Source organism: Oryctolagus cuniculus, chromosome 5 (genome assembly GCF_964237555.1).
Source record: "Oryctolagus cuniculus chromosome 5, mOryCun1.1, whole genome shotgun sequence".
NCBI lineage: Eukaryota > Metazoa > Chordata > Mammalia > Lagomorpha > Leporidae > Oryctolagus > Oryctolagus cuniculus.
In genome coordinates this window covers 159350999-159377731 of record NC_091436.1, presented here as the reverse complement: position 1 = coordinate 159377731, position 26733 = coordinate 159350999, and the positions used below count along the sequence as shown (strand labels likewise).

At 45.3% G+C, this 26733-nt stretch overlaps 1 protein-coding gene across 3 annotated transcripts in view; it reads right to left on the bottom strand.

Annotated features, from left to right (window-relative positions):
• The window catches only part of NEDD9 (neural precursor cell expressed, developmentally down-regulated 9), a 208051-nt gene that overhangs the window by 29725 nt on the left and 151593 nt on the right, over positions 1-26733 (bottom strand). For 2 of the 3 annotated variants that reach the window (XM_008262389.4, XM_070074409.1), the window contains exon 3: positions 4847-5293. In XM_008262389.4, coding sequence (XP_008260611.2) covers positions 4847-5293 — 447 coding nt within the window. Of the gene's footprint in view, positions 1-4846; positions 5294-24959; positions 25131-26733 lie in introns of those variants that run through there. The other variant, XM_008262388.4, reaches the window with a different exon arrangement.

Genomic DNA, 26733 nt, shown 5'->3' with positions numbered 1-26733 from the left:
TGCTTTTTTTTCTATAACACAGCTTTTCAAATTATTTGACTGTGAACAATTCATTTAATTCAGAATTGCCTGTGAGTTCTTGGCAATCACGATGCATATTTAGAAATCTTTGCAAAGTGAGAAAAATCTAACCTACAAATTATTTTCAAATGTAAAGAAATAGTTATGAGCCCTAACTAACAACTCATGAGGCTGACATGATGCTGTATCCTAGACATCTGTTTAAATTTTATTAATTTCTATTTTGCAGTTTTGGAGCCAAGAGTTTTTTAATGGCAGTCTGCCTGCCATGGCTGGAGGATAAAACGGCCCTGCACACAAAACCCATAGTGAAAAAGGCTGATGAGATTAAGTGAAGGTGTCAGGGTATATGGCTTCCAGAGAACTCTGAAAATTCTTTCCAAGCTCTGTAGAATTTTTGTAGAACCAAAGTGATAGTCACACATTCAAAGGGCACAGCATACAGAAGTTCATGGAAAGTAAGTATTATGGAGGAGCTATGCATAGATTTAAATACTTTTGCACCTAAATAACTATATTTTTAAATATTTTTTTTTTATTTTTTTTTTATTTTTTTTATTTTTTTTGACAGGCAGAGTGGACAGTGAGAGAGAGAGACAGAGAGAAAGGTCTTCCTTTGCCGTTGGTTCACCCTCCAATGGCCGCCGCGGCCGGCGCGCTGCGGCCGGCGCACCACGCTGATCCGATGGCAGGAGCCAGGAGCCAGGTGCTTTTCCTGGTCTCCCATGGGGTGCAGGGCCCAAGCACCTGGGCCATCCTCCACTGCACTCCCTGGCCACAGCAGAGGGCTGGCCTGGAAGAGGGGCAACCGGGACAGAATCCGGCGCCCCGACCGGGACTAGAACCCGGTGTGCCGGCGCCGCTAGGCGGAGGATTAGCCTAGTGAGCCGCGGCGCCGGCCTATATTTTTAAATATTAAAAAAATTCTTAAATTTTTATTTAAAAGATAGAGAGAGACAGACAGAGACAGACAAAGAGAGATCTTTCATTTGCTGGCCTATTTCCCAATGCCTATAATAGTGAGGACAGGGCCAGGCCAAAGCCAGGATCCTGGAACTCCATCCAGGTTTCCCATGTGGGTGGCAGGTTTCCAAGTACTTGAGCCATCCTTTGCTGCCTCCCAGGGTGCACATTAGCAGGGAGCTGAATTGAAAGCAGAGTACCTCAGACTGAAACCAGGCTCTCTGACATGCAGAATGCCAGTGTCCTAAGCCACTGCACCAGATGCCTTCCCCTAAATTTGTTTAATTTCACTTTCCATAACTTTTTGAAGCCCCCTTTGAAGCAGTAAAGTGTTGGTTCCTCCAGCATCTTCTAAGAAACTAAAATAGGTCCCATGCTATTGAAACTATACCAAGAAAGGAAAGAGAAATAAGGTGAAGGGAACTCATTTTTAAGCCCCTGCCATGCTAAATGCTTTCTCTAATATTTTTCATTTAATTTTCATAATAGCCCCGAGGGTGGCTATGATTATTCCCATTTTACAGATGAAGAAACCAAAGCTTAGAGATAGTCAGTGACTTCCCAAGGGCCGTGCAGCTAGGAAGAGGTAGAACCTGAGCCTCAGGCCTAGCACTAAAGTCCATGCTGCTCCCACAACAGTCATGCTGTCCTGGTGGCATAAGGCTGGGGATGATGTGCTGTCTGTCTCTCACTGGATGCTGATTTCGTAAGTGTGACTGCCAGTGAATGGGGTGGGGTGAAGAGGGTGGGCAGAGCCTGGAGACCCCAGCGAGAATAACCAAAGTGAAAGAAGACAGAATTCACTGTCTTTTTTTTTTTTTCCCCCTCTTAAGTGATTCACTGGTAGAAAAAAACTGGGATGGATGAAACTTCTGACACCCACAGTGTAGCAACATCAAGGGAATTTTGAACCATGGAAAGTCCCAGATCCCAATCAGATTGGAACATGCCCAAGCCCTCCATGGCCCCCATACAGTGTTTCTCACAGTGTAGCCCTGGATCACCTCCCATGGAACGTTTCAAGGAGCTCAGTAAAATGCAGATGCCTACTGGAAGAAGAATTGCTGGAGGAACGGTCCTGGAAATCTGCATTTTTAACTTTACCTTTCCTACCTCTGTCAGTTACTCTATGTTCATCAGAATGTTTAAACCACATTTTTGGTGGTTTAGAACAAGATTCCATGGCCTCCTCATGTCCTTGTTGAATAATTTGTAGGGACCACAGCGTAAAGTACCAGGAACATCTAGTTCTGGGTCCACTCCCATTGTACAGATAAGAAATTAGAAAATTGCTTTATTTAGTAAGTCAGTAAAATTGCTAAAATGAGAACTCAAAAAAAAAAAAAAAAAAGGGTGGGGTGAATCCACCATGCCTAATCTCTGCTGCACTGGGATTATGTCTTGGGGCCTTGGCTTCAATCACTGTTGGGATTTCCACCCACTGGGAAAGCCCTATACTGAGGAGGAGGTTGCCAGAAGTTTAAAGCAATAGCTCTTATGTGGAAGTTAATAACATCACCTTTTAGCAGCTCAGTCACCTCCGCTATTATAAAGGCAGGAATGGAGGGGAGGAAAAAGCGAAGGAGGGGAAAAGAAGGGAGGGAGGGAGGAAGAAGATGGAGGAAAGGAAAGAGAGGGAGAGCTGGAGAGAGCATGAGAGAAGAGAGGGGTAGGGAGAGTAGCAGGCAACCTGGCGACGGAGAGACCTCACTGAAGGTGCTTTCCAGGGGAGGTCAGGATATCCTGGCCAGCCCTTCCCAGCATGGCTGTTTCCCTCCATGCTCCAGGCATTCCTTACACCCAGTGCCCTAGTTGCATCTCCTGGAGGTGTTGGTAGAGGTCCTTCCCCAAAGTTGACCTCTTCCTATAGAAGGTGCCTATCTTATGCTAAACACAAACTGTTCCACTGACTGCAGAATTTATACAACCTGGCCACCCCAGCACCAGTGCCCCCTGACATGCATGCAAGGGAAGGCAGGTTTCATTTTCTGCCCCCTAAAAGGAGAAGAGAGAGCCAAGGAGCAAACGTGCAGTGCAGCCCCGGCACACACAACGGGAAGTCTGAAGTTTCAGACTTCTCAGACTTGGAACCAAAAAGGTTGAGTCTCAAAAGGAAAACATGTCACCTCCCTGCCAAAATAAACTGTGATGAAAGTCTGGACCCACCACTCTCAGCCAAGCATTTCCTGCTGTGGCCTCCCCCCGGCTGCCTCGCACCAGCTCCAGCGAGGGGGAGCTATTTTTAAGGTGCAAACAGCCAGAACTAAGAATGAGAGAAGTTATTTATTTATAGTTACACCTTTCAACTGGTCTCTTCCCCTCTGGAGACAGAGGTCAGGCTTGGCTTTCCTTTTGAATGTGAAATTGCTGGGGTGAGAAGGGCTTTGAGAGGTCATGGCTGAGTGTAGGGCCGCTAGCCAGGGATCCCTGTCCTGGGTCACACAGGTGGGAATGCTGTGCACTACCACTGCAGTAATTCCTCTGGAGGAACACGCACTGGACTCGAGTGACACATGCACTCTTGAGCGTGTTTGGAAAACCAGACTGTTTGTATAAAATGTGATTTGAAAACGCATCAGTGGTTTTGCCATTTGAAGGACTCCAACAGTAAATCCTTTTTCTTCTTGTATTTTCCAACAGAAAATTTCAATGTCATGCAAATAGATATTCCCTATCTTATATGGGTTTGTAAATTCAGACTTTGTATTAGGCTGACTTGAGGCAGGGTTAAGTTGACTTCAAGGAGGGCTCATCTGTTTTTGTAGGCTACAATTACACATGCTGTTGCTGGCATCCAACTGCATTTTTGCTTTTGTCTTTCAGGGACATTTTCTTGTCATGTTAAATTAATCCATTCTTAATACCAACTCAAAGGACTGTTTAGAATTTGCAGGAAGATCCTTCCTTTGTGACGTTCACAAAAGCCTCCTCATGGTTTTGGTTAGTACCCTCCTATGTGCACTGACCCTCTTTTCTTCACAGCATCCATCCCCACCTGACGTTACCATGTTCACTTACAACTTCCCTTCTACAACATAAGCGTCACAAGGGCTTTTTCCCTTCTTTAACTCAACACCGCATCACAAGCATCACAAACATACTAGATGCTCAACATTCATTATTCAATGAACACACTTCTGTTGAGCTCATACTGTTACGGCATCTGGGTATTGAAGATGTCCCCCATAAACTTTTTAAAAAACTCGATTCCCCCCTAAATATACAAGCTCCAGTATTTTCATCCACTGCCCTAGGCATGATTACAGCTGTGAAGGGCCAAAGGATGGTGTCCTTCCACAGTCACAGGTGTGTGTGTGCTTTCAGTGAGTCAAACTCTAAGCTGACAGTGCTGAAGAATGAATTGGTAGGCATGTCCTACTCCCAGCTTCCTTACTCCCTCTATTTCTGGTGGGTTCTTTGTGCTGCCAGGCCATTGGGGTCAGGATTCAGCTTTTGACCAGGGTAGGATCATTGCTGCACATTATGCTTGGATAAGATTTGGTGCCTTATATCACTCCAGGAAGAAATAGAAAAGACTAGAAACTATTTGAGCATAGATTCTAGGTCCAGAAGACCTATCAGAAAGATGGGAAGAAACAATTTTATGGTCTTGTATGAATCACAGTGACATAGGAACTTTCAATGGCTGGGGAATTAACAGTAATTAGCATAGGGTAATTCTAGAAAGTTTTGCTGACTGATGGATAGCAAAATGATACTATAATGATGCCTACAATAGAATATTTGGTCTGTTTATTTCTTGGTGGCTTCTAGTTATCCTTTTGATAATATTTCTATTGCTTCAAGTGCAACGGCAAAAATAAATAAGTAGGAACAAAATTCCAGTTAATCAGTTACTCACCTTTTTACTTAAGTGCGGCCCATTGGTCCCCCCAATGCTTCTCTGTACTGATGGTGGCACTTGATAGACATCTTGTTCTTGGGTCCCATGGCCAGTGGGTACCTGGTAAATCCCCTGGTTCTGGTAGGATGGTGGCACCTGGTAGGTGGTGTCACGAGGAGCCGCCTGGGGGTTTGGCATTTGATAGCGCTTCTGCTGGCCAAAGCTCTGGTGCATCAGTGCAGGGGTAGGCTGGTCGTGACTGGAGGAGGTCTCCTGCACGGGACCGATGAGAAGCTTCACCCGGTTGCCGGGCACAATGCCTTGCCGCCCGTGTAAGGAGCATAGCCACCATCCTTCCAGTCCCCCAGTGTTCTGCTCTATGACAGTCAGGATGTCCCCCTTGCGAAAGGCCAGTTCTTCAGCACACTCTGGGACATTGTCATATAAGGCCCTTGCCATAAGATTCTGGGAAGGAAGGAAAAAAGAGAAATCGGGTTAGGATATCAGCTCAGTCCCTTTAATACTGAAAACCATGCTTTTATGGAGAGGCACACTTGCTGGAAAAAAAATAACTCGGAACAATAGCCTGTAAGGAGAAAAACAGATGGTGCAGACAAAAGACAGATACATACATACTGTGTCTGCCACCAATGACATCAGACTGCCTCCTCGGAAAAGCTCACAAACCAGAAGAGTTCTTTCCTCCGGCAGAGGAGACCATGCCAAGGAACTATGAGTAGCACTGTTCAAGAGTCGGAGAATGCTCCACTGCACAGAACATTTGTCTTCCTTTCTCAAAATGAGTTTAAGGGGGAAAACATACCCCAAGCTGTTCAGATGTACCACAATGGGCATGTCTCAAATTTTCATATACTGGGGGGAAAGAGTTGAAGAAAAGCCCAAATAGCACACTGCAAATGGCATTTGGATTCGGTGTTGAAATATACACAAAAGCATACTTAAGTGTGCCTTGGCAGGGCTTAAAGAATCTTATTCTCAGATGATGAAGAGGTCCTTGGGTGGAGGAGAATCTCTAAGCAAGGCATAGACATCTGCTATGGTCATCAAGCAGAGGGCATAGGTGATAGTAGACCACGTCTCCAAAGCGGATGGCCGGGAGATGCCAACTCTTTCTCTCTTGATATTTTACTGACCCCTTTCCTGAGGGCCCCTGCTCCTCTTCTCCCTGCCACTTTATCACCTACTTCTGGAATCTTGCCATTCATATCTGAAAGGCTGTGCTTTCCCCTTTCATGGGCCCACACCACACTCTCCCTCTGTACGAAGGCCTGCCTGTCTGGCACATTGAGTACGGAGCAGACAGCCAAAGTAGGCATTCAGCAGAGAGCGGGCGGGCAGGCTGGGCTGACATTCCTGGATGCCTTTCAAAGGCTCTGAAGATTTCAGTTCTTGGCGTCAGTTAAGTTTCCCAGCATGCTGGCAGCCATCACCGCATGCCTGCCCCCTTCCCAGCATACAGAGAAGTCGGGGAACGGTGTAAATTCATTGCAGGCACTTGGAAAATGAAAAGTGATCTCTCGAGTGCCCTGTTCAGGCGTTTGGATGCACTTAGCGTCACTGTGGTGGGGCTCAGGGATGGGAGAAAGCACTACTGATCGAGGGGAGCGTGTGTGTGACTGTATTTCACGCGCTGACATGTGTGGCATTTGGAGCTCTTGCTGTTTGGATTAGAAATGTGGATTCGATCTTGCAGCCTCATGCTTTTCGTTTCTTTAGAGCTGCTGTGTATTAACTGCCCACCCCCCTTCTATGCCCATAACCACCGGTCTCACATTGTCTGTTCTTTGCGCTCTGGTTAGTAGTTGGGAAGTGATCCAGTTCCACTACTGTTAGCTCAGCTCCTGTGACTCATGGCAGCCACTTAAGGAAAGGAGATACAGTCCCAGAGCTCAGCGCCCAGGAAGCTTTGTGATGTTCTTCAAGAAGTTTGAAATCTTTATGAATTCTGTGACAGATGTAGAAATGATAAGAGAAGCCAAAGAGAAACTGAGGACTTGGTGTGTTAGGTGAAGGTTTTACTTAGCAGCTATAGTGTGGGAAACTTTGAGTTTTTTTTTTTTTTTTTTTTTTTTTTTTTTTTTTTTTTTTTGACAGGCAGAGTGGATAGTGAGAGAGAGAGAGACAGAGAGAAAGGTCTTCCTTTTGCCATTGGTTCACCCTCCAATGGCCGCCACGGCTGGCGCACTGCGGCCGGCGCACCGCGCTGATCCGAAGGCAGGAGCCAGGTGCTTCTCCTGGTCTCCCATGGGGTGCAGGGACCAAGCTTTTGGGCCATCCTCCACTGCACTCCCTGGCCACAGCAGAGAGCTGGCCTGGAAGAGGGGCAACCGGGACAGAATCCGGCGCCCCGACCAGGACTAGAACCCGGTTTGCCGGCGCCACTAGGTGGAGGATTAGCCCATTGAGCCGCGGCACCAGCGAGCTCTAATAATGAAAATCTATATAGAGAAAACCAGGTAACATTCTCTCCTGGTTTGTGGAACCATTTAGGGGCTGGTGTTTTGGAGCAGTGGGCTAGACTGCAGCACTGGCATCCTACACCAGAGCTCCAGTTCGAGTTCCAGCTGCTCCCTACTAATGCCCCTGGAAAAGAAGATTTCCCACCCATGTGGGAAATCCATATGGAGTTCCTAGCTATAGCCTGACCTAGCCCCAGCTGTTGTGGTCATTTGGGAAGTGAACCAGTGAATGGAAGATATCTCCTTCCCTCTCTCTCTGTAACTCTGCCTTTCAAATAAATAAAATCTTAAAGAATACATCTTAATCCTAAAGCCTCCCATTTCTTTTCTTCCAGCTTTTGGGTGTGGGAATAGAAAGGTCATAGAGTTAAAAAAGGATAAAACTCTGGTCCTCTGTACCAGAATGGCTTCCAGGCGTTGGCTCTTGCAAAGCTGCCTTGTGATTATAGAGCAGGGAAGGCACTGCCCTCTCTGGTCTATGCCCCTTCCTTGTAGGCCCATTCAACAATTGGAAATGGTTGGTAAGGAAATGGTCCATAAGGAAGGCCCAGGTGAAATCAGAAGTAACAGAGTCCAGGCCAGTTTATGGAGCTGAGGGCTGATAGCTGTGCATTTATATTGGCTATATAGATGGAAAAGAAGAGAAACAGAAAGCAGTGGAAAGGCAATGGGCTACAGCCCTAATCAGCACAAATCAGGTCGAGGCATTCGCAGCTGGGCCACGTCCAACTGCAGAACACCACGAGGCACTGAAGTGGAACACTGCACCATGCTTGATTAGAGACAGTGAATCCCTGTGGGAGAGGCCTGTGGCTGTTTTTTGTCTCCCATCTCAGTAACCTTCCCACCACTTGGTAAGCTGCAGGCTGATGTTTCCACCCGTAGCCTCAAGTGCTGCTTCTGGGGCACAACTTCAGAGCCCCTTGTTGGAGCCATCCTGGGTATCACAGGTGATTTCTCCTGATTGCTTGCTTGCCCATGACTGCCCAGCAGTCCTCCCTAATGGCCATGGATGGGGATTTAGAACCAGGGCATGGTCTGGTTGTTGGTGGCAGGAGCCCCAGCACCCGTCTGATGCCTGTTCCCACACTGATAGATGTTCTTAACCTCGGCTGAGCAGTCGTGTGTTACCATCCAGCCACTCACCTAAAGAGAAGGTTATGCTGCTAAAGACCTCTGGAGATCACCTGGGCACACCGTCCCTGCCCTACAGATGAGGAAACAGATCTGAGGAGGCCAGCTTATCATTTGCCCACAGCCACACTACTGGAGTCAGACATGGAAATAAAAATTGTGATCTTTTGGTTCAGTTGTCTTTCCAGAACTCTAAGCTAGACCTTAGCTCTGCCACACTCCGTCCTTCTAAGTGGCCCAGTTCCACTGTAAGTTCTGAAGATGACCAGTTGTTTTTTTCAAGCCTATGGAATAAATGGGGCTGGGGTCCTGGCTATGTCACTTGGCATACCGCCTCTCCCCTTTGTGTGCTAGCTCCCTCGTCCCTAAAGCAAGATTGCAGCACCTCTCCTGTGTGTTTGCACGGAGGATGCCGTGAGAGAATTCAAGTGGCCATCTGAACACTGCCCGAGACTGACAGCTATCGTGACCTTTTATTTTATTTACTGGTATGTATTTTGATTTCAGATTCCCTACCCATCTTGCTTCCTCTCAATTCTCAATCAAGGATTAGTCCTGTGGTCATGATATTATTATATATGAAGGTACTTCAAAACTTTGGGACAGTGGAATTAAAAGATAAATTTATTTTGGAGTTATTAGGAAAAAAATCCATGCATTTTTTTCATAAAATTCCTTTTTTATGAACTTTTAAAATATTTTTTAAAGATTTTATTTATTTGAAAGGAAGAGTGACAGGAGAGACAGAGAGATCTGAGAGAGAACCTGTTGGTTTACTCCCCAAATGGGCACAATGGCCAGGACTGAACCAACCCAAAGCCAGCAGCCTGGAACCCCACTTGATTCTCCCACCTGGTGGCAGGGGCCCAAGTACTTGAGTTATCTTCAACTGCTTTCCCAGGCACATTGCCAGGGAACCGAATCAGAAGCAGAGCAGCTAGTACTTGATTCTCTAATAAGGGATGCTGGTGTCGTGGGCAATGACTTAACCCACTGTGCCACAATGCTGGCCCCTCTCTGAATATTTTTGTACATATATGTTTCTTGCTCACAATTAGAATTCAGCAGAACTGTATCACAAAGCAATAGTTATCTGAATAAAAAATACGTTCTGGCCACTGCAACATCTTGTAAAATATCTGCTTTTAAACAGAAATCAGGAAACAGGGTTGCATTCAAGAGAATTTGTGAGACAGTAATACTATTATTATTACTGGATAAATTATGGACAATTCTCATCAGTTTCTGGTAGAGTACAATACATCAGAAGGTAGGGAAAGACATGGGGTAAGGACTGTGGCTTTGAAAATACTTGGTATTAGGGCAAGAATTGGGTAGAAAGATAACAGGCCAACTAGCTTCAGCTGGAATGACAAGTCTCATTCAGCCCTGCACTAACTCATAAGTAGGCAAAACAAGAGTTAATTTTTTTGGCAATAGAAGTGGAGGGACCTTCTCTAGTGCAAAGGTGTGATTCCTTGAGGCCACAAAGTTAGGCACTGATTATCTGAAAATCTTAGAAAAACCCAAAGGAGACAGTTTGCCATTCAAGATCTACTCTTCCTCCCTCCTCCTGCCCACTTGGTATTTATCTCTGGAGTGGGAAGGTCAACACAGAAACAAATCAGGGTGAGATAAGAGAGCTATGTAATTCTATACACGTTGGATGGTTAGCCTCCAGAGATTGGCAATTAGCAATATGTAAACCCACAAGCTAGAGCTTGGCAAAGCACCAAGGCAGTTGGGGCACAGACCTTGAAAGCCAGAAAGAACGTTAAACAATTATAGTCCAACTCTCTCACTTTACAAATGAGAAAAAATGAGGCCCCAGAAGTTAATGATTTGCCAAGTTAACTGGCAAGAAGTTTTCATAGCTGTGACAAGAATTCAAGCCTCCTCTGTCCAGGTCCAGCACTAGGATAGTATTTAGTGAGGTCAAAGACATCTGCTAAGAAAGCTGTAATCAGCATTTAGGGTCATGACCCTGATCAGAGGGAACCCTACTTGTAGCAGCCTGTTGAATTGGCCCTCACCCCAAGTTTTCTCGAATCTTTTTTGGACTTCCACGACACCACTTCTGGTTCTTACTCTTCTCTGGAGCACTCTTCCTCCTTCTCCATCACAGATTAGGCTCCTCCCCACCTCCCAACTCCCAGCTGCCTTAAGTGATTATGTTCCCAAAAGGTCTCTCCTGCATTGTCTTCTCTCATGCACGCTTGCTCTCTAAATGAAACCTCCTCTGTGTGATGGCATCTGAAGGAGCACACAGAGAATATGTAGATCCACAGCTCTAGCTGGGATATTTCTTCTGCATTCCATTCCCTTTTTCCAGTTGCGCAGTGGGATTCTCATCTCTTAACAAGTGCAAAAAGTCTTTCTCCTGCTATGCCTGTTTTGGTTAACAGCATGGACATAGTAAGATCATCAGAGGCTGGATGAGTTTCTTCACAACCTGAATCTCCATCAGCTGGACTGTGAGTTCCCCTCACTACCATTTTTTTTTTTTTTTTAAGATTTGTCTGTCTATTTGAGAGGCAGAGTTATAGACAGAGAGCGAGAGAGAAAGAGAGAGGTCCTCCATCCACTGGCTCACTCCTCAAAAGGCTGCAAGGGCAGAGCTGAGCAGATCCAAAGCCAGGAGGCAGGAGCTTCCTCTGGGTCTCCCACATGGGTGCAGGGGCCCAAGGACTTGGGCCATTTTTCACTGTTTACCCAGGCCATCAGCCGGGAGCTGGATCGGAAGTGGAGCTGCCAGGACCCGAACCAGTGCCCACATGGGATGGTGGTGCTGCAGGTAGAGGCTTAACCCACTGTACCACAGCACCAGCCCCCCCCCCCCCCCCATTCTGAACTCAAAAACTCACCAACTGTTTTCCTGGAGCATGGCAATTGCTTCCTCACTGCCTTTCCAGCACTTAACCTCTTCCCAGCTCAAACCAACCTTGCACTTATCCAGAGTAGTTACCATTCCAAAGTCTCCCTGATCATTTCCTCTCCAAGTTCTCTGCCACTGTCTTTCTTTACAGTCCAGCTTGTACTGTCCCATTCTAGATGCGAACTCTGTAAGTTCAGGGATGCTGTCTAATGCCTTTTGCATTTCCAGAACTTTAGCATAGTGTCTGCAACAAAATACACATTCATTAGATGTTTGCTAAGTTGAAATGGATTCTGAACTCCAATTTCCTGCAGGGAGAGTGAAATTGTTTTTTTCTGGTGAACTCAGTGAGGCATTTGGTTAACATTTTCAGATGGAAGTGGGGAAGATGAACTAAGCAGAAAGCTAAATGGTGTGTCCAAGTCGCTCAAGCCTAACAGCCAGAGAATATGGGAGACAGAGCACAGGAAGGTGCCTGCCCCTCCCTATTATAACAGGACAATGACGCAGATGGGGGGGCTGACCCCCCTGAACCCAGTGCTTGCAATCACTGAGCAAACAGGAAGGCCAAGAGGAACTGACCATCCCAGTATGATGAAACACAATGGCCTCTTTAAGAGCTGTCTCTCTCTTCAGTGTAGGTGACAGAGCCCCATTCAGATTCCTTGCCAGGACCTTTGGGTTCTGCTGTTTCTAGTTCCCAAGCTATGCCTGGAGAGTGGGAAGAAAATACTGTGCATTTGGCCAGAGCTGCAGAGACAGAGAGCTCTTGGTCACGTGAGAACTCCTACCCTTCCACACCCCCACCCCCACCCCCACCCCAGTTCCTCCCCCCTCTTTTTTTTCCACCGTTATCAAAATGTCAAGAAAGCTTATTACTCTACTGCCAGGGAAACTATCTGCTTCTCCCAATACAGAGAGGTGTGACGTAGAATTTCCATGACCATTCATGCTGTTCTTTAAAGAGAAATGAGACACAATGGCTGGCATGCTATTCCACTGTGACTGATAGCATCATCAATGGCCCAGCTTCCGCTGATTATTTTTACTTCATTCTATATTTATTGTGCAGGAGATCCTGCCAAGTCCTCAGGGCTGCCTCATTTGCAGTGACACGACTTTCTTGCACCCAAACCATCCCTCCCAGTCCAACCTGAGCCATGGATTCTGGTGAGCTCTGTGCGTGTGGACACATGCACACAGAAGACAGATGCTGAGAAACAGACGCACTAAAGGAAATGGTCATTGTCAAGGAAATCAGTGCTAAAGGAAGCAAGCGGCCGGGGATGAACGTCAAGGTCAGCCTCAGGGCACCTTGGGGAAGAGAAAGAAAAGCTCCTGTGCTGTTGTGCCTGCAGACAGAATCCACTTGGCTCCAGTTTTCTGCTCCCTCCCACCATCACCCTTGGGATGGGTCGGGGGGAGTGTGGGCTTTCTTTATAGAAGGAAACAGACATGGTCAGAAAACATGGATGTCAATTCTTAAAATGGCATCTGAAGATGTAGAATGCTGGATTTTTTTAGTTGGAGCCTCCCAAGATTGTTAAGTGGCAGACACAAAGCCTTCAGTAATGCTTTTCAGAGGCATGGACACTTTTCACTGGGGCACCTGAACTAGCTCACAGAAGACAACAGCAGGATCCCATCAGGTCCCACTAATCCATCATACTTCTGATCTCGGGCAAAGAATGTTTAGCATTTCCCACAAGACTCCTCTGGCAAATAGACTATTTCAGCAAATGATTTCTGTTTTCTGGAAGGTGCTTCTTCTAAAGTCCTGGGATGGTCATGAGCTTACATGAGCATCTTGGGTCCTCTTTGAATCTGTGTCATTCACTTTGCCCCAAATTCCCAAGTTGTCTTAGATTTCCCACCTTCATGACCTTTAGCTAAATCATTCCTCTCCAAGAGTTTTTAAAGATTGGTTTATTTGAAAGGCAGAGTTACAGAAAGAGAGGGAAACACACACACACACAGAAGGGGGGGGAGGGAGAGAGAGAGAGAGAATATCTTCCATCTAACTGTTTCACTCCCCAAATGGCTGCAATGGCCAGAGCTGATCTAAGCTAAAATTAGCCTGGAATACCATCTAGGTCTTTCACATGGGTGGCAGGGGCACAAGAACTTGGGCCAGTTCCATTGCTTTCCCAGGTGCATTAGCAAGAAGCTGGATTAGAAGTAGGGCACCTAGGGCTTGCCCCTGTGCTCCCTTATCAGCTGTTACTGTTTCAAGCAAGGGCTTAATCCACTGCACTGCAACACCAGTCCCCCTGTTGAGCATTTGTGAGTGGGAGATACTTTAAGAAATGCGAAATTAGACATGTTCCCCACCTTGGCCAAGGTAGTCTGACATAGAATGAGACACTGTTAACACTCCTACATGCACTGTGGGCCAGTGCCCTGTGTGTTTGCCCATAAGGCTCCTGAATTTGGGAATCCTAACATCCTTTCCATAGTGGGCTGTTCCTGTTTGATGAAGGATCATTTGGAAGCCAGCATGATTTTGTTGGCTCATATACCAAAGTGACGTTACTTCTTGAGAGCTAATGAAAAGATCAGATGCTCATTGCAAATCTGGATTTTTGGATCTCATGAGAAAGTCCTATCTGGCCAGATAGGGTAACATGATATGGACAGCGTAGCTATGAGATTAAAAAGCATTTCCTCAAATGCTAGGCTGGTGTCTCCCCTTCACTTGAGTGAATGTCATCTTTCATTCCTTTATTTAAGGTTCTGAAGGTTAGAAATATTTCTGTGCTTTAATTTGTTTACTGTGAAGCCAACAACATACCAGAACAAATACTTTGCTTTGTATGAAATGGGTTGGTAGGTAGCCTGCATGTATGTATGTGTGTGCGTGTGGAATGCCATGTCAACTTCTATTATTTCTTGGTCCTCAGTAGAAGATGAATTTGATTACTGACAGTATTTAAGAAAAATCACAAGTCTGATGATCATAAATAACATTATTTATGTATACATACACTCTACATATACACATACAATCTCCAGAGTATTAAAGAAGGTGGAAGAACAGCTAGGTCTCCATGCTTCTAAGAAGCAGAAGTCACTAGTACCTTGACCAGAACTGACTAGAATAGAATTTTAGAGTAAGAAGGGACTATTCTAAGCCAATGGCATCGCTTTGTAGCTCAGATTAGATTAGCAGCAGACCCAGAGCTAGTGTCTGCTTTCTCTCTTCATCTAGTTTCCCACTGGACCAGGATGCCCTTCCTGAGAATCTTCTCTGTCTTGGAGTTTTGCGTTATTGCTATGAAGCCTTGGAATTTACAAGCCTTTGTTCCAGATTGCCTGGTTTTGATAGATTTTGGTACAGTATATTGGCAAAGGATCAAAAACATGGAGCAGGCACAAGCACTTTTCATGGTTCTGTCCCTAGATAAATCTGACAGGCGCCGTATAATGATGAAGGCCGGACACCCACTCGCCCAAAAGATAGGTTTTATTAACAATAAAATAACCACCTGGATTTCAGCCAACATTACAGTGTTGGCACTAGATCATATCTATCTGCCTGTCTAGACAAATGCCTCTAACATCCAGGTACTTGGGGGGAGAGAAATGAGAATTAAGTTAAGAAGGAAGAGGAGATTTCAGTCCACTGTATTACCGTGTATTTCCAAAAATGATATCATTTCTCAAAAGCTAAAATACAGCGGTCATATCGTCTACTAAAGTACTTAAAAGAAGGAAAGGGGCTGCCTATTTTTACATTTCCTGTCTATCTTCCTGCACCACAGTATGCAGTCCAAGTTTACATTGAAACCCATACCAATACATCTACCTACTGGCAACGACTGTCTCCCAGCCAGAGGCCGGTTGATGCCATCCCTCACTGGAACTCTTGTAGATGCCACCTGGCCTCGGTTTGGTGTCTGATTTTTGTTTTCTACTTAACCTATGAGGTCCTTGAAGAGTTTTAAAAAATCAGATCCAAGCTCCTTGCTGGGAGATGTGTACGGCCACGTGCTGTCAGCACAGCAGCTGCGGAGCCATCTCGAGGAAAAGCTTTGTAAGCTGCAGCTTCTGAGCTAGAAGCAAGAGGAGAGATGGCAGGGCAGCTGGAACAGAAAAAAACCACGGAATGGAATTGTCCGATGCCCAGGTGTATAGAAAAGCTCTCACACATGCTTGCTATGGATAAGAATGAAACCGTGACCTTAATGGCCCATTTCTAAATGCATGTTAGATGATTAGATATACATGTAGAGAGAGGAAGACTTTGAAAACTTCAGATTGTCTTAGAGATGGTTTGATGGTTTCACATTTGACCTGAGGCAGACTCTGTAGTTCTTAGTATTTGTGTGAACAAACTGAGGTCGAGCTTGTCAGAGGAAGTGACTTGGTTAAGACTTACTCCATTGAGATTAGCTTCAGTTGTGATAAAGTGATGGCAAACACTTCTGTGGGAGTGGAATATCTGTTTCTATCAGATAAAACTCATGAGGCGATAATTTTTAAGCAAAAGAGAGTAAGCCAGATGTTCCCAACCAGGGGGGATTTTGTTCCTCCCGGGGACAACTGGCAGTGTTTGGAGGCACTTTTTGGTCATCCCCACGTGGACTGTGTGTGTTACTGGCATCTGTTGGGCGAGGTCAGGAGTGCTGCTAACCATTCTGCATTGCCGAGGACAGTCTTCCCACATCAAAGAATTATTGAGCCCTAACTGCCAATAGCGCTGAGGTTGAGAAACCCTGGGGAGAGGAATGGGCAGTAGACCGAATTAGAGGAGCTGGTCTCAGTCCTCATCCTGTAAGACTCAGGACCGTGCAGTCACAGCCTTGGTGCCTCTGTCTCCCATCCGCGCCGTGAGGACGATAAACGTGTTCTTCATAACGATATTACAAAGATTCGTGAAGTTATATATGTGAAACACTGATTTCTTCAGAAGGAATGGTCTCTATAAAATCAGAGCACAGTCATAATAACTGTGCTCTGATGAGCTCATGAAATCGTGTCTTAAGAACTATATTCCTCCTCCTCAAAAAAGTTCCTCCGGGAAAAGAAAACAAAACAGAAATGATCTCATCATGATTACACCTGCCACACCAAAAAGCAGACACAGTTCAGAGAAACAAAATTCTTTCCCTTCAGCAATGAACCAGGCTGCGTCTGTAATTAAGATCTTAATAAGGAGGTGAGAGGCCTGATGCCGGCGCTGTGGGCTATGAGGCCAGAGCTACCTGCCAGGTTTAAGACAAGAACAACTGAAATGCAATCCCCCTCACTGCTTAATGTGCTCAGGTGTTCCAAACAAGCCTGTATTTCAAAATGGGCTTGCCTTCACTTCTAAAGATGCCTACTTCTTCAAGGGACTAGAAAAGGAGCCCTTTATTATTCATGTGTAAGTGTTACTTACGACTTTATCTGGAGAATTTGCCTAAGCCCACTTTTTTAAAAAGCCCCTGGATATTTTCCTGCAAAAGGCCACCATAAAGGAAATGGGGCGATGCCTTCAACCATCCACGGGTCTCTGGAGCAGCTCATGGTGTCCACAGAGCAACTGTGTGCTCGTGAACTTTGCAAGGAAGTGCCCTGTTTCAGATACCCTTCCCATGGTCATACCGCATGTCCCAGTTGGGGGCTTATAAGACATGGGTACATCCCCCAGAAATGACATCCGAGGGAACTTTGAAAACAGAATCTAAAGCTAAGTTTATTGTGGTGCTAAAAAATTTTTGAAATCCATGCATATGAGGGGTCTTCAGAATGTTGATGGAAAATGAATATTTTGAAACAGTATATGTGAATTTCAAGTTTTTAGCACCAAAATAAACATTTAAGTACATTTCCCCATGAAGCTTTAAAGCACCCTCTAATTTGCTAATGCATGTTCCTTGATTGAATTTAGGGTAGGTACTGCTCAGAGCCCCTGATTCAGCCAGTGTACGTGTTTTCCATGACAAGATGATTCTTATCAGAGCAAGATATAAGAGTGTGTGCTTCTGAATAGCTGCAAGCCCAGCCTCACAGTGAATGTGGTTGTCAGGAGAAAGAAGGCTCTTGGGCCACTTGGATTTCTACTGTTCCTTTACTCAGCCCCATCCAAGGCCATGCTCATCACTCGAGTTCTAAGTGAAGACACAGGACTGGAGTTCTATCCCCAGATTGCACTCCAGGCAAAGAGGATTTCAAAACAGTGCTTTAGCCATGCTGTTGTGATAATGCGGCACACAAGCCTATTTCCTGCCAAACTCTAAGATGACTTGCAACAGGAACAACCAAGAAAACCTCACTGACAGATGACTGACATGTGCTGGCACTAAAGACTCTGAACTCCAAGAAGGCTGGAGTAGAGTCTGAGAGTCCACTTTGGTGCCATTGCTTGTGTGATGGCTTTGTCACTTTGGTTATCTGGGGGAGGGAGTGGGGGTTGTGGGTGGCAGAGAAGCCCAACTCATACTTTATCAGTAAAGTGCAGAGGCTTGGAGACAAAGAAGCCTTGATGAGTATTAAGTTAGCCACATCTCCTGGGAGAGAAGGGTGCTAAATTGAGGGTAACAAGTTGATAACCACAAATCCGTGAGATTAAGGCTAACTCAGAAATTACCAAGAGATGACACAGAGTTTCTGCCTAATGAGAAAAATTAGGAAAAATGTTAACACATCATGCTGCCTAAATACGTATCAACTTAAGTAGGACAGAGATCTGGTTCCAGTCTTAGCCTCGCATGTATTTTGATCTGGTCATCACAGTCTTCTACTGAGCGTCACGGTTAATCCCATACATAAAAGTGATCTTCAGAAAGTTCATGGAAAATGTGTATTACAGAAAAACTATGCAAAGATTTCAGATTTTTTTTGCAACAAAATTAACTTATATTTTCAAAAATTTTACTTTTTTGAGAGAGAGAGAGAGTGAAAGCGAGCGAGCCCAACAATTGATTCACTTCTCAAATGCCCACAGTGGCTGGGGCTGGGCCAGGGCTGAAGTTGGGAGCCAGGAACTTAATTCACATCTCTGATGTTGGTGTCAGGAATCCATTACTTGAGTCGTCACCTGCATTAGCAGGAAGCTGGACTCAGGAGCTGGAGCCAGATACTGAACCCAGGAATTCTAATGTGGAACATGGGTGATATGTTAGCCACTAGGCTAATCACCTGGCCCTGCATTTATTTTTTAATTCAATTTTCTACAGACTTTTGAAGCCTCCTGGTGTGTATATACACAAACACACAGAGTAAAGAATTAAAATTAATTTCCAGAGGGAGCTATCAGCCAGTTTTTTTGTTTGCAGTGTTTGCACTTTCAGATGTTCATGGTTGCTGAATCTTCATTTCTGATCAACACAAATTATTAACATCTCACATTAGCAATATTTTGGGTAATCTTACAACTACTACCTTGCCATGAGAAATAGCGGTCATCATCACTATTCATGTTTCCTAGAAAGCCTTTCTACCATCCCTAAATCCACCAAGAGTACGTTGTTTTCGAAAACTATCTTCCGAAGAGTCAGTCTTTAAGTGGGAAAGGGTCACCAACAAGGCTGCTATCTGAAAATGAAGACTCTTCGGGAAGAGCCTTTTGCAGCTGTGATGGTCCCCAGCCGTGAGGAGTCCTCATTAGCCAGAATTACCACAGGGACACGACTGGAATGTCCAAAGTCAATAAGATCGAGGGGGTGTTGTTGACCATGTATAAACAGGGTTTTTTTTCCTCTTGTCCCCTATCCATGCCCATCCTCTTTGCAATCATCCATTGCCTAGGCAACTGGCAGCTATTCTCCAGCATTTGAAATTGGAAATGTAGTATTTCTTCCCAATGGTCGTGTTTAGTTTGTCTTGGCAAACAGTCCTGGTAATTAAGCCTATATGTTTCTGCAGTGTAGGGCCGTGTTCCTGGTGGTTGGCATTTTTCAAGCCAATTTGTCTAGGTTTCTTTCTAACCCTAAAATGATCTAGATACAGAGCACCAAGACCCCTGGCTTTGCATTGACGTCACTCTGACAGCAATGGAAGAGGGGCAGCATCTACCCTGAGCTTCTCATCTACTCCCCAGTCATCTTTCCTGGATTTTCTTTTGCTTTTGTTAATTGACAACTTTCTCATTGTTATTTTTGTTACAGGTAAACAATTCGGTGAATGTTTCCTCTTAGACGTTTATCTGTATAATGCTCCTCTGTGTCTCCATATGTATGAATGCATGTACGAGGGGTCTTCAACAAATCCATGGAAAATGTGTTATGAAAAAACTTCACATGGTTTCAAAACAATTTCTGCACCAAAATAAACTTTCTTTAGATTCCATTTTACCAGGAAGTTTTTGAAGGTGCCTCGTGTATTATATCTTTGCAACTCTGATAAGCCAGGTGCTATCATTCTCATTTTTAAGGGAGGAACTGGCAATCTAAAATAGCTAGCTTAGAATTACCATTAGGAAGTAACAAAAGTGGGATTTGGAACAAAATCCATGTCTTTTCCACTGTGCCGGTGTTAAGATCCTTTTAAGTGGCTATCAACATCAACTCTCATAGGCATTTGTTGAGTACCCCTTTTGAACAAGGTCCTGCAATTTCAGGAATATCAAGACTTATTAATAACAACAGAGAAGCCAAGTCAATGATACATTACACGCAGGGGCTTGTGCCAGAGGAACGCTGTGTGGTTCCCTTGTCTGGGATCTGTGTTTCTCCCATACACCAGGAATACCCAGGCCCCAGGAATACCTCACATACTCAACCAGTTGATTTACTCGATGTAATCACCAACTCTTGAGTGATACAGTCCTTCAACATCTTCTGCACATCTCCTATACAGGGAGAGCTGGAGCCAGCTAGCACTATCTACCCGTATACCAGGAACCATGGGACACACTCTATTTTCATATATCCTCTTGGGCATATTACCTGTGTCTTGCAGATAAAACTGAAGCTCAGAGAGCTTAACTTGCCCAAGGTTACAGCATTTAAAGCCCCAAGATGCAAAAATGCCTTTGTCCACTGGCACCGTGGCTCACTAGGCTAATCCTCCGCCTGCAGTGCCGGCACACCGGGTTCTAGTCCAGGTTGGGGCGCCGGATTCTGTCCCGGTTGCTCCTCTTCCAGTCCAGCTCTCTGCTGTGGCCTGGGAAGGCAATGGAGGATGGCCTAAGTGCTTGGGCCCCTGCACCCGCATGGGAGACCAGGAGGAAGCACCTGGCACCTGGCTTTGGATCAGCGCAGCACGCCAGCTGTAGCGGCCACTTGGGGAGTGAACCAATGGAAAAAGGAAGATCTTTCTCTTTCTCTCTCTCTCACTGTATAACTCTGCCTGTCAAAAAAGAAAAAAAATGCCTTTTTCCAGCACCTACAAGCTATGGTGTCTCTAATATAAGAGCTTATAAGACCAAGTTTCTGCACCCTGGGGGCTTAACAGATCTAGATCAGACTTTGAATTCTGGGACATGTCTATCAGCCCACCTCTGCATACAGAGGGCGAGTCTCTTGTAAAGCTGGACTGCCTCAGAAGGCGATGTAGGAGAATTATAGGTGCCCTTTAGATAGTGGGTGCTTTGAATGAGTGAGGTTAATAAGTAAGGCAGTGCAAACAGAGGAGGGCAGAGGTGAAAAACATAAAGCCTATTTTAGGGATTATAGGACTGCCCAGGAGGCAAAGGTTTAGGCATTTGATTGCTTTTATGGAGTGGATGAGGAGACATTACTAGTGGGAAGAACAGATTACTCAGGTCACGTAGGCAACAAATGGGAGCAGTAGGGGAACAAGATTTCCCACAGCAGAGTCGAAGGAGAGGCAAAGGAAGGGGTACAGGATGTGCAGCAGGGGGAGGTAGTTCCTGCAGGTGCGGGAGGTGAACCCACTGAATTTTGGTGTTGGAGAGGCATAAGGAATGCTTGAATGAGGCAGTGAGAGCCAGTCAGGTTATAAAGGCACAAAAGGGGACAGTGTGTTTGCAAAGGAGATTGAAAAATAGGGAGAAAGCCTTTTTGCTTTGATCAGGGATGAGGGGAGAGACAAGAAGCCACCAAGAAGTTGTGAGAAGAGGACTGAAGTGTATTCCAGCAGGGACGGCAGAGGACCCTGTAACATGCCGCACACCTTGTAAACTTGGTGTTGTCAGCACACTTTCGGTTCTAGAACGACTTGTATCTCAGTGTGCACAAGTCATCTAGCTCTGAAAAGCAGTTTGCTAATTGTATGAATCCATATGCAATCACACCAATAGTTTTCAAAGCACCTTTGGGTGCTTTTAAGTTCACAAATCTCACATTAACAAGGAGAAAGAGAAGTCTCAAACTCTAGATTGGTTACCACAAACCACTTAGAGAAAAATTGAGAACTAGAAAACAAAATATCAAAGCAAGTAAAGAACTGGGAGTTTCACAGGTTATATACAAAATGACCGTACTGACTACACTGAAGACCCTGTGTTTCTTCTCAAACTGGTTTGGGAAAATAACAGTTACTTCAGAGTTGCCCTCAAAAGCTTTCTGTGGCACACGCTTTCCTCTTTCCCTGACCAGCTTGTCCCCCTGAAACCAGAACACAAGAATCAGGAATTTCAAAGTGTAAGCTTCATTTTACTCTAAGTCCCATCTGTAATTTTTCTTCAGTGAAAACATTTAAGAATGAGTTCGTTGTATGGCAGACTCGATACACAGGGTAGAATTGTAACGGAGGCACGCAAGCACTCAGAAATTTGGCCAAGTTACAGAAGCCGCGAAGCCAGTACAGGTCAGGCAGACAGGGCCTTGGAGCGCCTCCCAGGCTAGGGCCTGGAGTGGGCGGAGCCTGGGACCTAGCCAGCACGAAGTGGGCGGGGCCTGGGGGTGCTTCTGTGCAAACACAGCTGTGCAGAGACCCTTGGGGTCCTTTACCCTCCGCAGCCCTCCGGCTAGAGACAGGAGGGAACCTCCTAAGAACAAGCAAACCAAGACCGTGCAGGTGCCACCTTCCTCCCTGCCCCTCTGGAGAACCTAGTCTTATATTAAGATTTTGTGGAAAACTTATTAAGATCCCACAATTTACTGTCACACCACTCCAGACTAATTCCCTTCTAAGAGGAGTGGAATAATAGGTACATATGAGAGTGACTGTAGTCTTCCTGTGAACAAATAAAAACACGCAATGAATTAAAAATAGGCCAGATATCTCCTAACCAAAAAAGTTTACCTAAAGTAATAGCTTAGGCTCCACAGCTCTCCTGATTATTGTAAATAACATCACTTGCATGCCTGGAACTGCAAGGGAGTAAATTATAAGCAAGTGAGTGGAGGTTGACTGTTCTCTAGTTATGATCCCCAAAGTGGCTAAACCAGATAATCTAGTTAACTGCAGCAAAACACATTATAGGGCCTGATTTATAAATATCTCAATGAACACTTTACAGTCTGTGCTACATTTATCATTTATTAGAGCAGTGTAGTGTTTTAAAGATAATTCCTACTCTAGGATTTTACAGTCTAATAATTGTCTGGTTTTACTACCTAAGCAGCTCATATTAAACAAGTAACTGTCAAATGTGCATTTCATTTTGCTTTATAGAGTCACTGACAAAGAATAAGTAAATAGGAATTAGAATCCAACCTTCAGGAATACTTGGGATGTAATAGCCTTGAACTTTCGGGGAGAAGAAAACATTCATCAAGATATTTTTGGGAGGTCAAAGATGGTTCTTGTTCTGTCTCTGAATAAGTGGTTCAAGTCATGAATTTTGGATCCCAGTTCACCATTTGCATTAGCACTAGATAAATTACCTAGACTCTCTGTGCCACAATTTCCACATTTGAACATGAGTATCTGAGTAATTCCTACATCTGGGAGTCACTGGGAGAGTTACACATGACAGTCTTGTCATAGTGAATCTCGGTGTTCTAATCGCACTACTTTTGTGTCACCTCCTCTCCTGAAAATGACAAAATCCTGTGCCAAAATAAAGTTGTCTGTTATTAGTGAAGAGAAGCTGGACTTCGTAAGAAAGGGAGAGGGGATTGCTTCAGCTGTGGGTTCCTTTGATAGTTGCCATAGGGCATCAGTCTGTCATTTGTTCAGAGAACTCATCCCTTTTTTTGTGGGAAAATGTGTTCACAAGCTAAAAAGACTCATTATTTACATCACTTGGCAGGGTCCTCAACATGGCTAAGACCCAGAAAAAAGGCAGGTTTTCCCCCTGAATGCCAATAGCAATTGACATTGTCAGTTGCCCCGATATTTTCTTCCCATAAATAGTAATGCTAAGACATGATGAGGTCACTGGATAAAAGTGACTTTAAACTTTGTCACTTTCTACATTATAGCACTCAATTTCATCCATTTAACTTTACAGTAATAAATGTATGAATATGCTTTTTTCTTCAAGTAAGCTTTTATTCAGCAATGCGAGAAGAAAAAAATCACTCCAGCATGAGTAATATCTGGTCCTAGTCCTATCTCTGTGCTAAATAAGGAAACTGGAGAAATATGAGGGTGAACCCCATCAAAAAAAAGAACTTTCTTCCAGGTCCAAGGATTTGTGTTGGGTTATTTCCTAAAGTCTAATTTTGATCTTCAGGATTGTTTTTTCCTCTGCTCTCTCCCAACTGTTGCAGATAAATGGGAAATAGTCCAGGGATAACTGATTCCTGTGGTTTCAGATTATTGTAACCTTTTCAAGAACTATAACTCATGCATGACAATAAAGACTTCCAACATTTAGATTTCGGGCTTTTGAACAAGATCTATAGCTTCTGAACCAAAGATTTATCACTGCGGTTAGCCAGTGGTTATTAAGTTAGACCATGTATTTGCAACCTTACGTGCTAAAGGAATAGACCAGAAACTAGATAATTCAGAGAGAAAGCAAAGTAATCCCAGGTAGTGCAATTAGTACAAATTGTCAACCCCAAAGCAAGGCCACAGCTTGCCAGATTTGATAATATAATATTTGATAATAGCACCGGTTTAAAAGCACTAGGACTCATGTCTGTTCATCATCCAAGAAAACAATCATGCCCGATGGATGGCAGTCTGCTTCTGTACCATGTCCACTGCAAGCCTCTTGCCTCTTTGGATGGGGTATGCTGAGCCAGTGATAATCCTTGGCCAAGAATAAGCACACAAACAGTGCTGACCAAGTACTATGACCATGACGCTCTGAGAGGCGCAGGCATAAGCTGGCTTGAGCCTCCATTCAAACATCAACGAAAGCTTCAAGAAATGACCAATACTCATTTACTCTTACATCCTACATCTAACATCTAGGGATATCAGAATTCTCCATCACCACTGTAACAACAGACTGGGCTTTTCACGTCTTCCACCAAAAGTACATATGGCACCATGCTTTCCCGACAGACGCGTAAGGTAAAGGCTGAAAAGCTTTGCGTGGAGAGCCAGTCTGGGAGAATCCCAGGGCCGTGCAGGCTGGAGCTCCTGCCTGCTGCGGTTGCAGACATCCTCTGATCCGCAGTGGCTGCTGCCCGCCCGCGCCGGGGCTCACTGCTCACCACTCGGCGACTCCCAGAGCAGACAGCAGAAGGGCTCGGTGCACTGCAATCGCCTGGGGCTCTCTCAAAGTCTGGGCTCAGCTTGCCTGCTGGCGTGCCAGCTTCATAGAGCTCTGCCGAGCATTGGCGGGGGCCACGCAGAGGAGCTGTCATGCAGGCGTCCAAAGACACCTGCTCTAAAGGGGGCTCTCTCTTACCTTGTACTTCATTTCGGCGGCGGAGAATGGAGCCGTTTCGGTAGGCTAGTCAGGGAGCATGAAGCACTGGTGTGCGGGCTCCTCCATGGAGTGCGGAGCAGCCGGTGGAGAGAGCCTGCCCCGGAGTCGCAGCCGCCTTCCCCAGCCTCTGAGCTCACTGTTTTGATTGAGGCAGGCCTATCAGGACTTCATTTACATACCACTCCACCATTGGCTGGCGGGGCAAGGTAATGCTTAAGCCCCGCCCACCCCTTAACTTCTGAAAAACTGACAAAGAACTTGCAATGTGATCATTTGTTTTTATGGTATCCCGAAGGGTGGAAAATAAAACAAAGTGGGGAACCGTCGTGAGCCTTTCTCTGTCCCCCAGAAAGAAAGAAAGAAGTAAATAAAACGAAAAACAGGAAAAGGAGATAAACCCATTCCATTTAACTGAAATTTTAGCGAATGGTAGTTCACCAAGCAGCCTGACAGTGGAGCTTCTCCTAGCAACTCCTTCATAAACCCATTTCGTTTCAAAGCTATTCACCTCGCAGCCTCTACATGAAACGAACCCGGGGAACAAAAGGTTTTCTGTCTCTGGGTTCCTTTTTACTAAACACCCCTGCTGATATCTCTCTGTGTCTCTCTCTTTTTTTTTGGTGGCTGCTTTTTTTGTCCTTGTCAATGTTCAGAGTGCTCTGAAGCAGCGTAGGTCTGCAAGCAGCTGGAATACAATTCTCCCTCAGTGAAAAGGCTGTGCCCCCGCACAGGCCTCACCCAAAGAGTGTCAGGCCCCTGAAGTGACCTTCACTGGCTTTGCTCAGAGTAGTGGTTAAATGTGACCTGGGGGATGGGGCTGGCCAGGGCACGCCCTATACATCATCAGTGGCTGCTGGGTCCTGTGCTCTTTGATAGCGGGCATTTTCAGCTCCAGCTCTGAGCCTTGCAGTTACTTCCTTCTGACCTCTCTCCTCAAGTTGACCCATTAACCCACCGACACTTATTATCCCAGGGGAATAAAAAAAAAGACCCCTGTCTGATGGGCCTGGCTACAGCACCCAGCCTCTCTCCACTGCACCTCGTGACTGGAATTCTATAGAGAAAGAATCATCCTGGGAAGACAGAAAGGGTCATCTTCGGTACCTCTTCGGAAGGGGAGTGTGGTGGTGTGAAAACTGCCCTGCTCCTGGGCCTCAGGAATCCACACCACAGCAGTCCCGAATGGGCTGCACTCCAACCCAGACTATGACTAGGATGGAAAAATCAGACCTGACTTTTTTCTTTTCTTCCTGACAGAGTTGGATTAGAATCAGTTTGATTTTTTTTTAAGGGGAGGGGGCTAAATTCCCAAGGGATTAAGACTCTACTTTTACAACCTAAGCAAAAAGAACAGGAGAGCAGCTGTCTACAAAAGTGGTTTCCAGAAACAGCCTTCTCTGTTCAGTTTACAGTTTAATGGGGCACCGATTCCCTGGACTTGAGGTTGCCACACCCATTCTGGCCTCTGATGGGTCTTGCTTTTTTTTTTCTTCATTCGGGCTTCCAGCAGAAATGAGCCCGAGTGCTTTTGCGAGGTCTCTCTGAACACAAACTAAGCGTGCAGCCTAGCTCATCACAAGGACCTTCCTGACAGTGCTGCAGACTTAGCAGAGCATCCTCAGTTTGCAGGAAATTGTTTTTGGTGTCTGCCTAGATAAGAGAGGACAATGAGTCAAAGGCTTTTCCAGGTGTAAGATGAGTCTCCTGGCCTCCGGATCTAGATAACTTACCGTGCCATTGGCTTCCTAAGCTG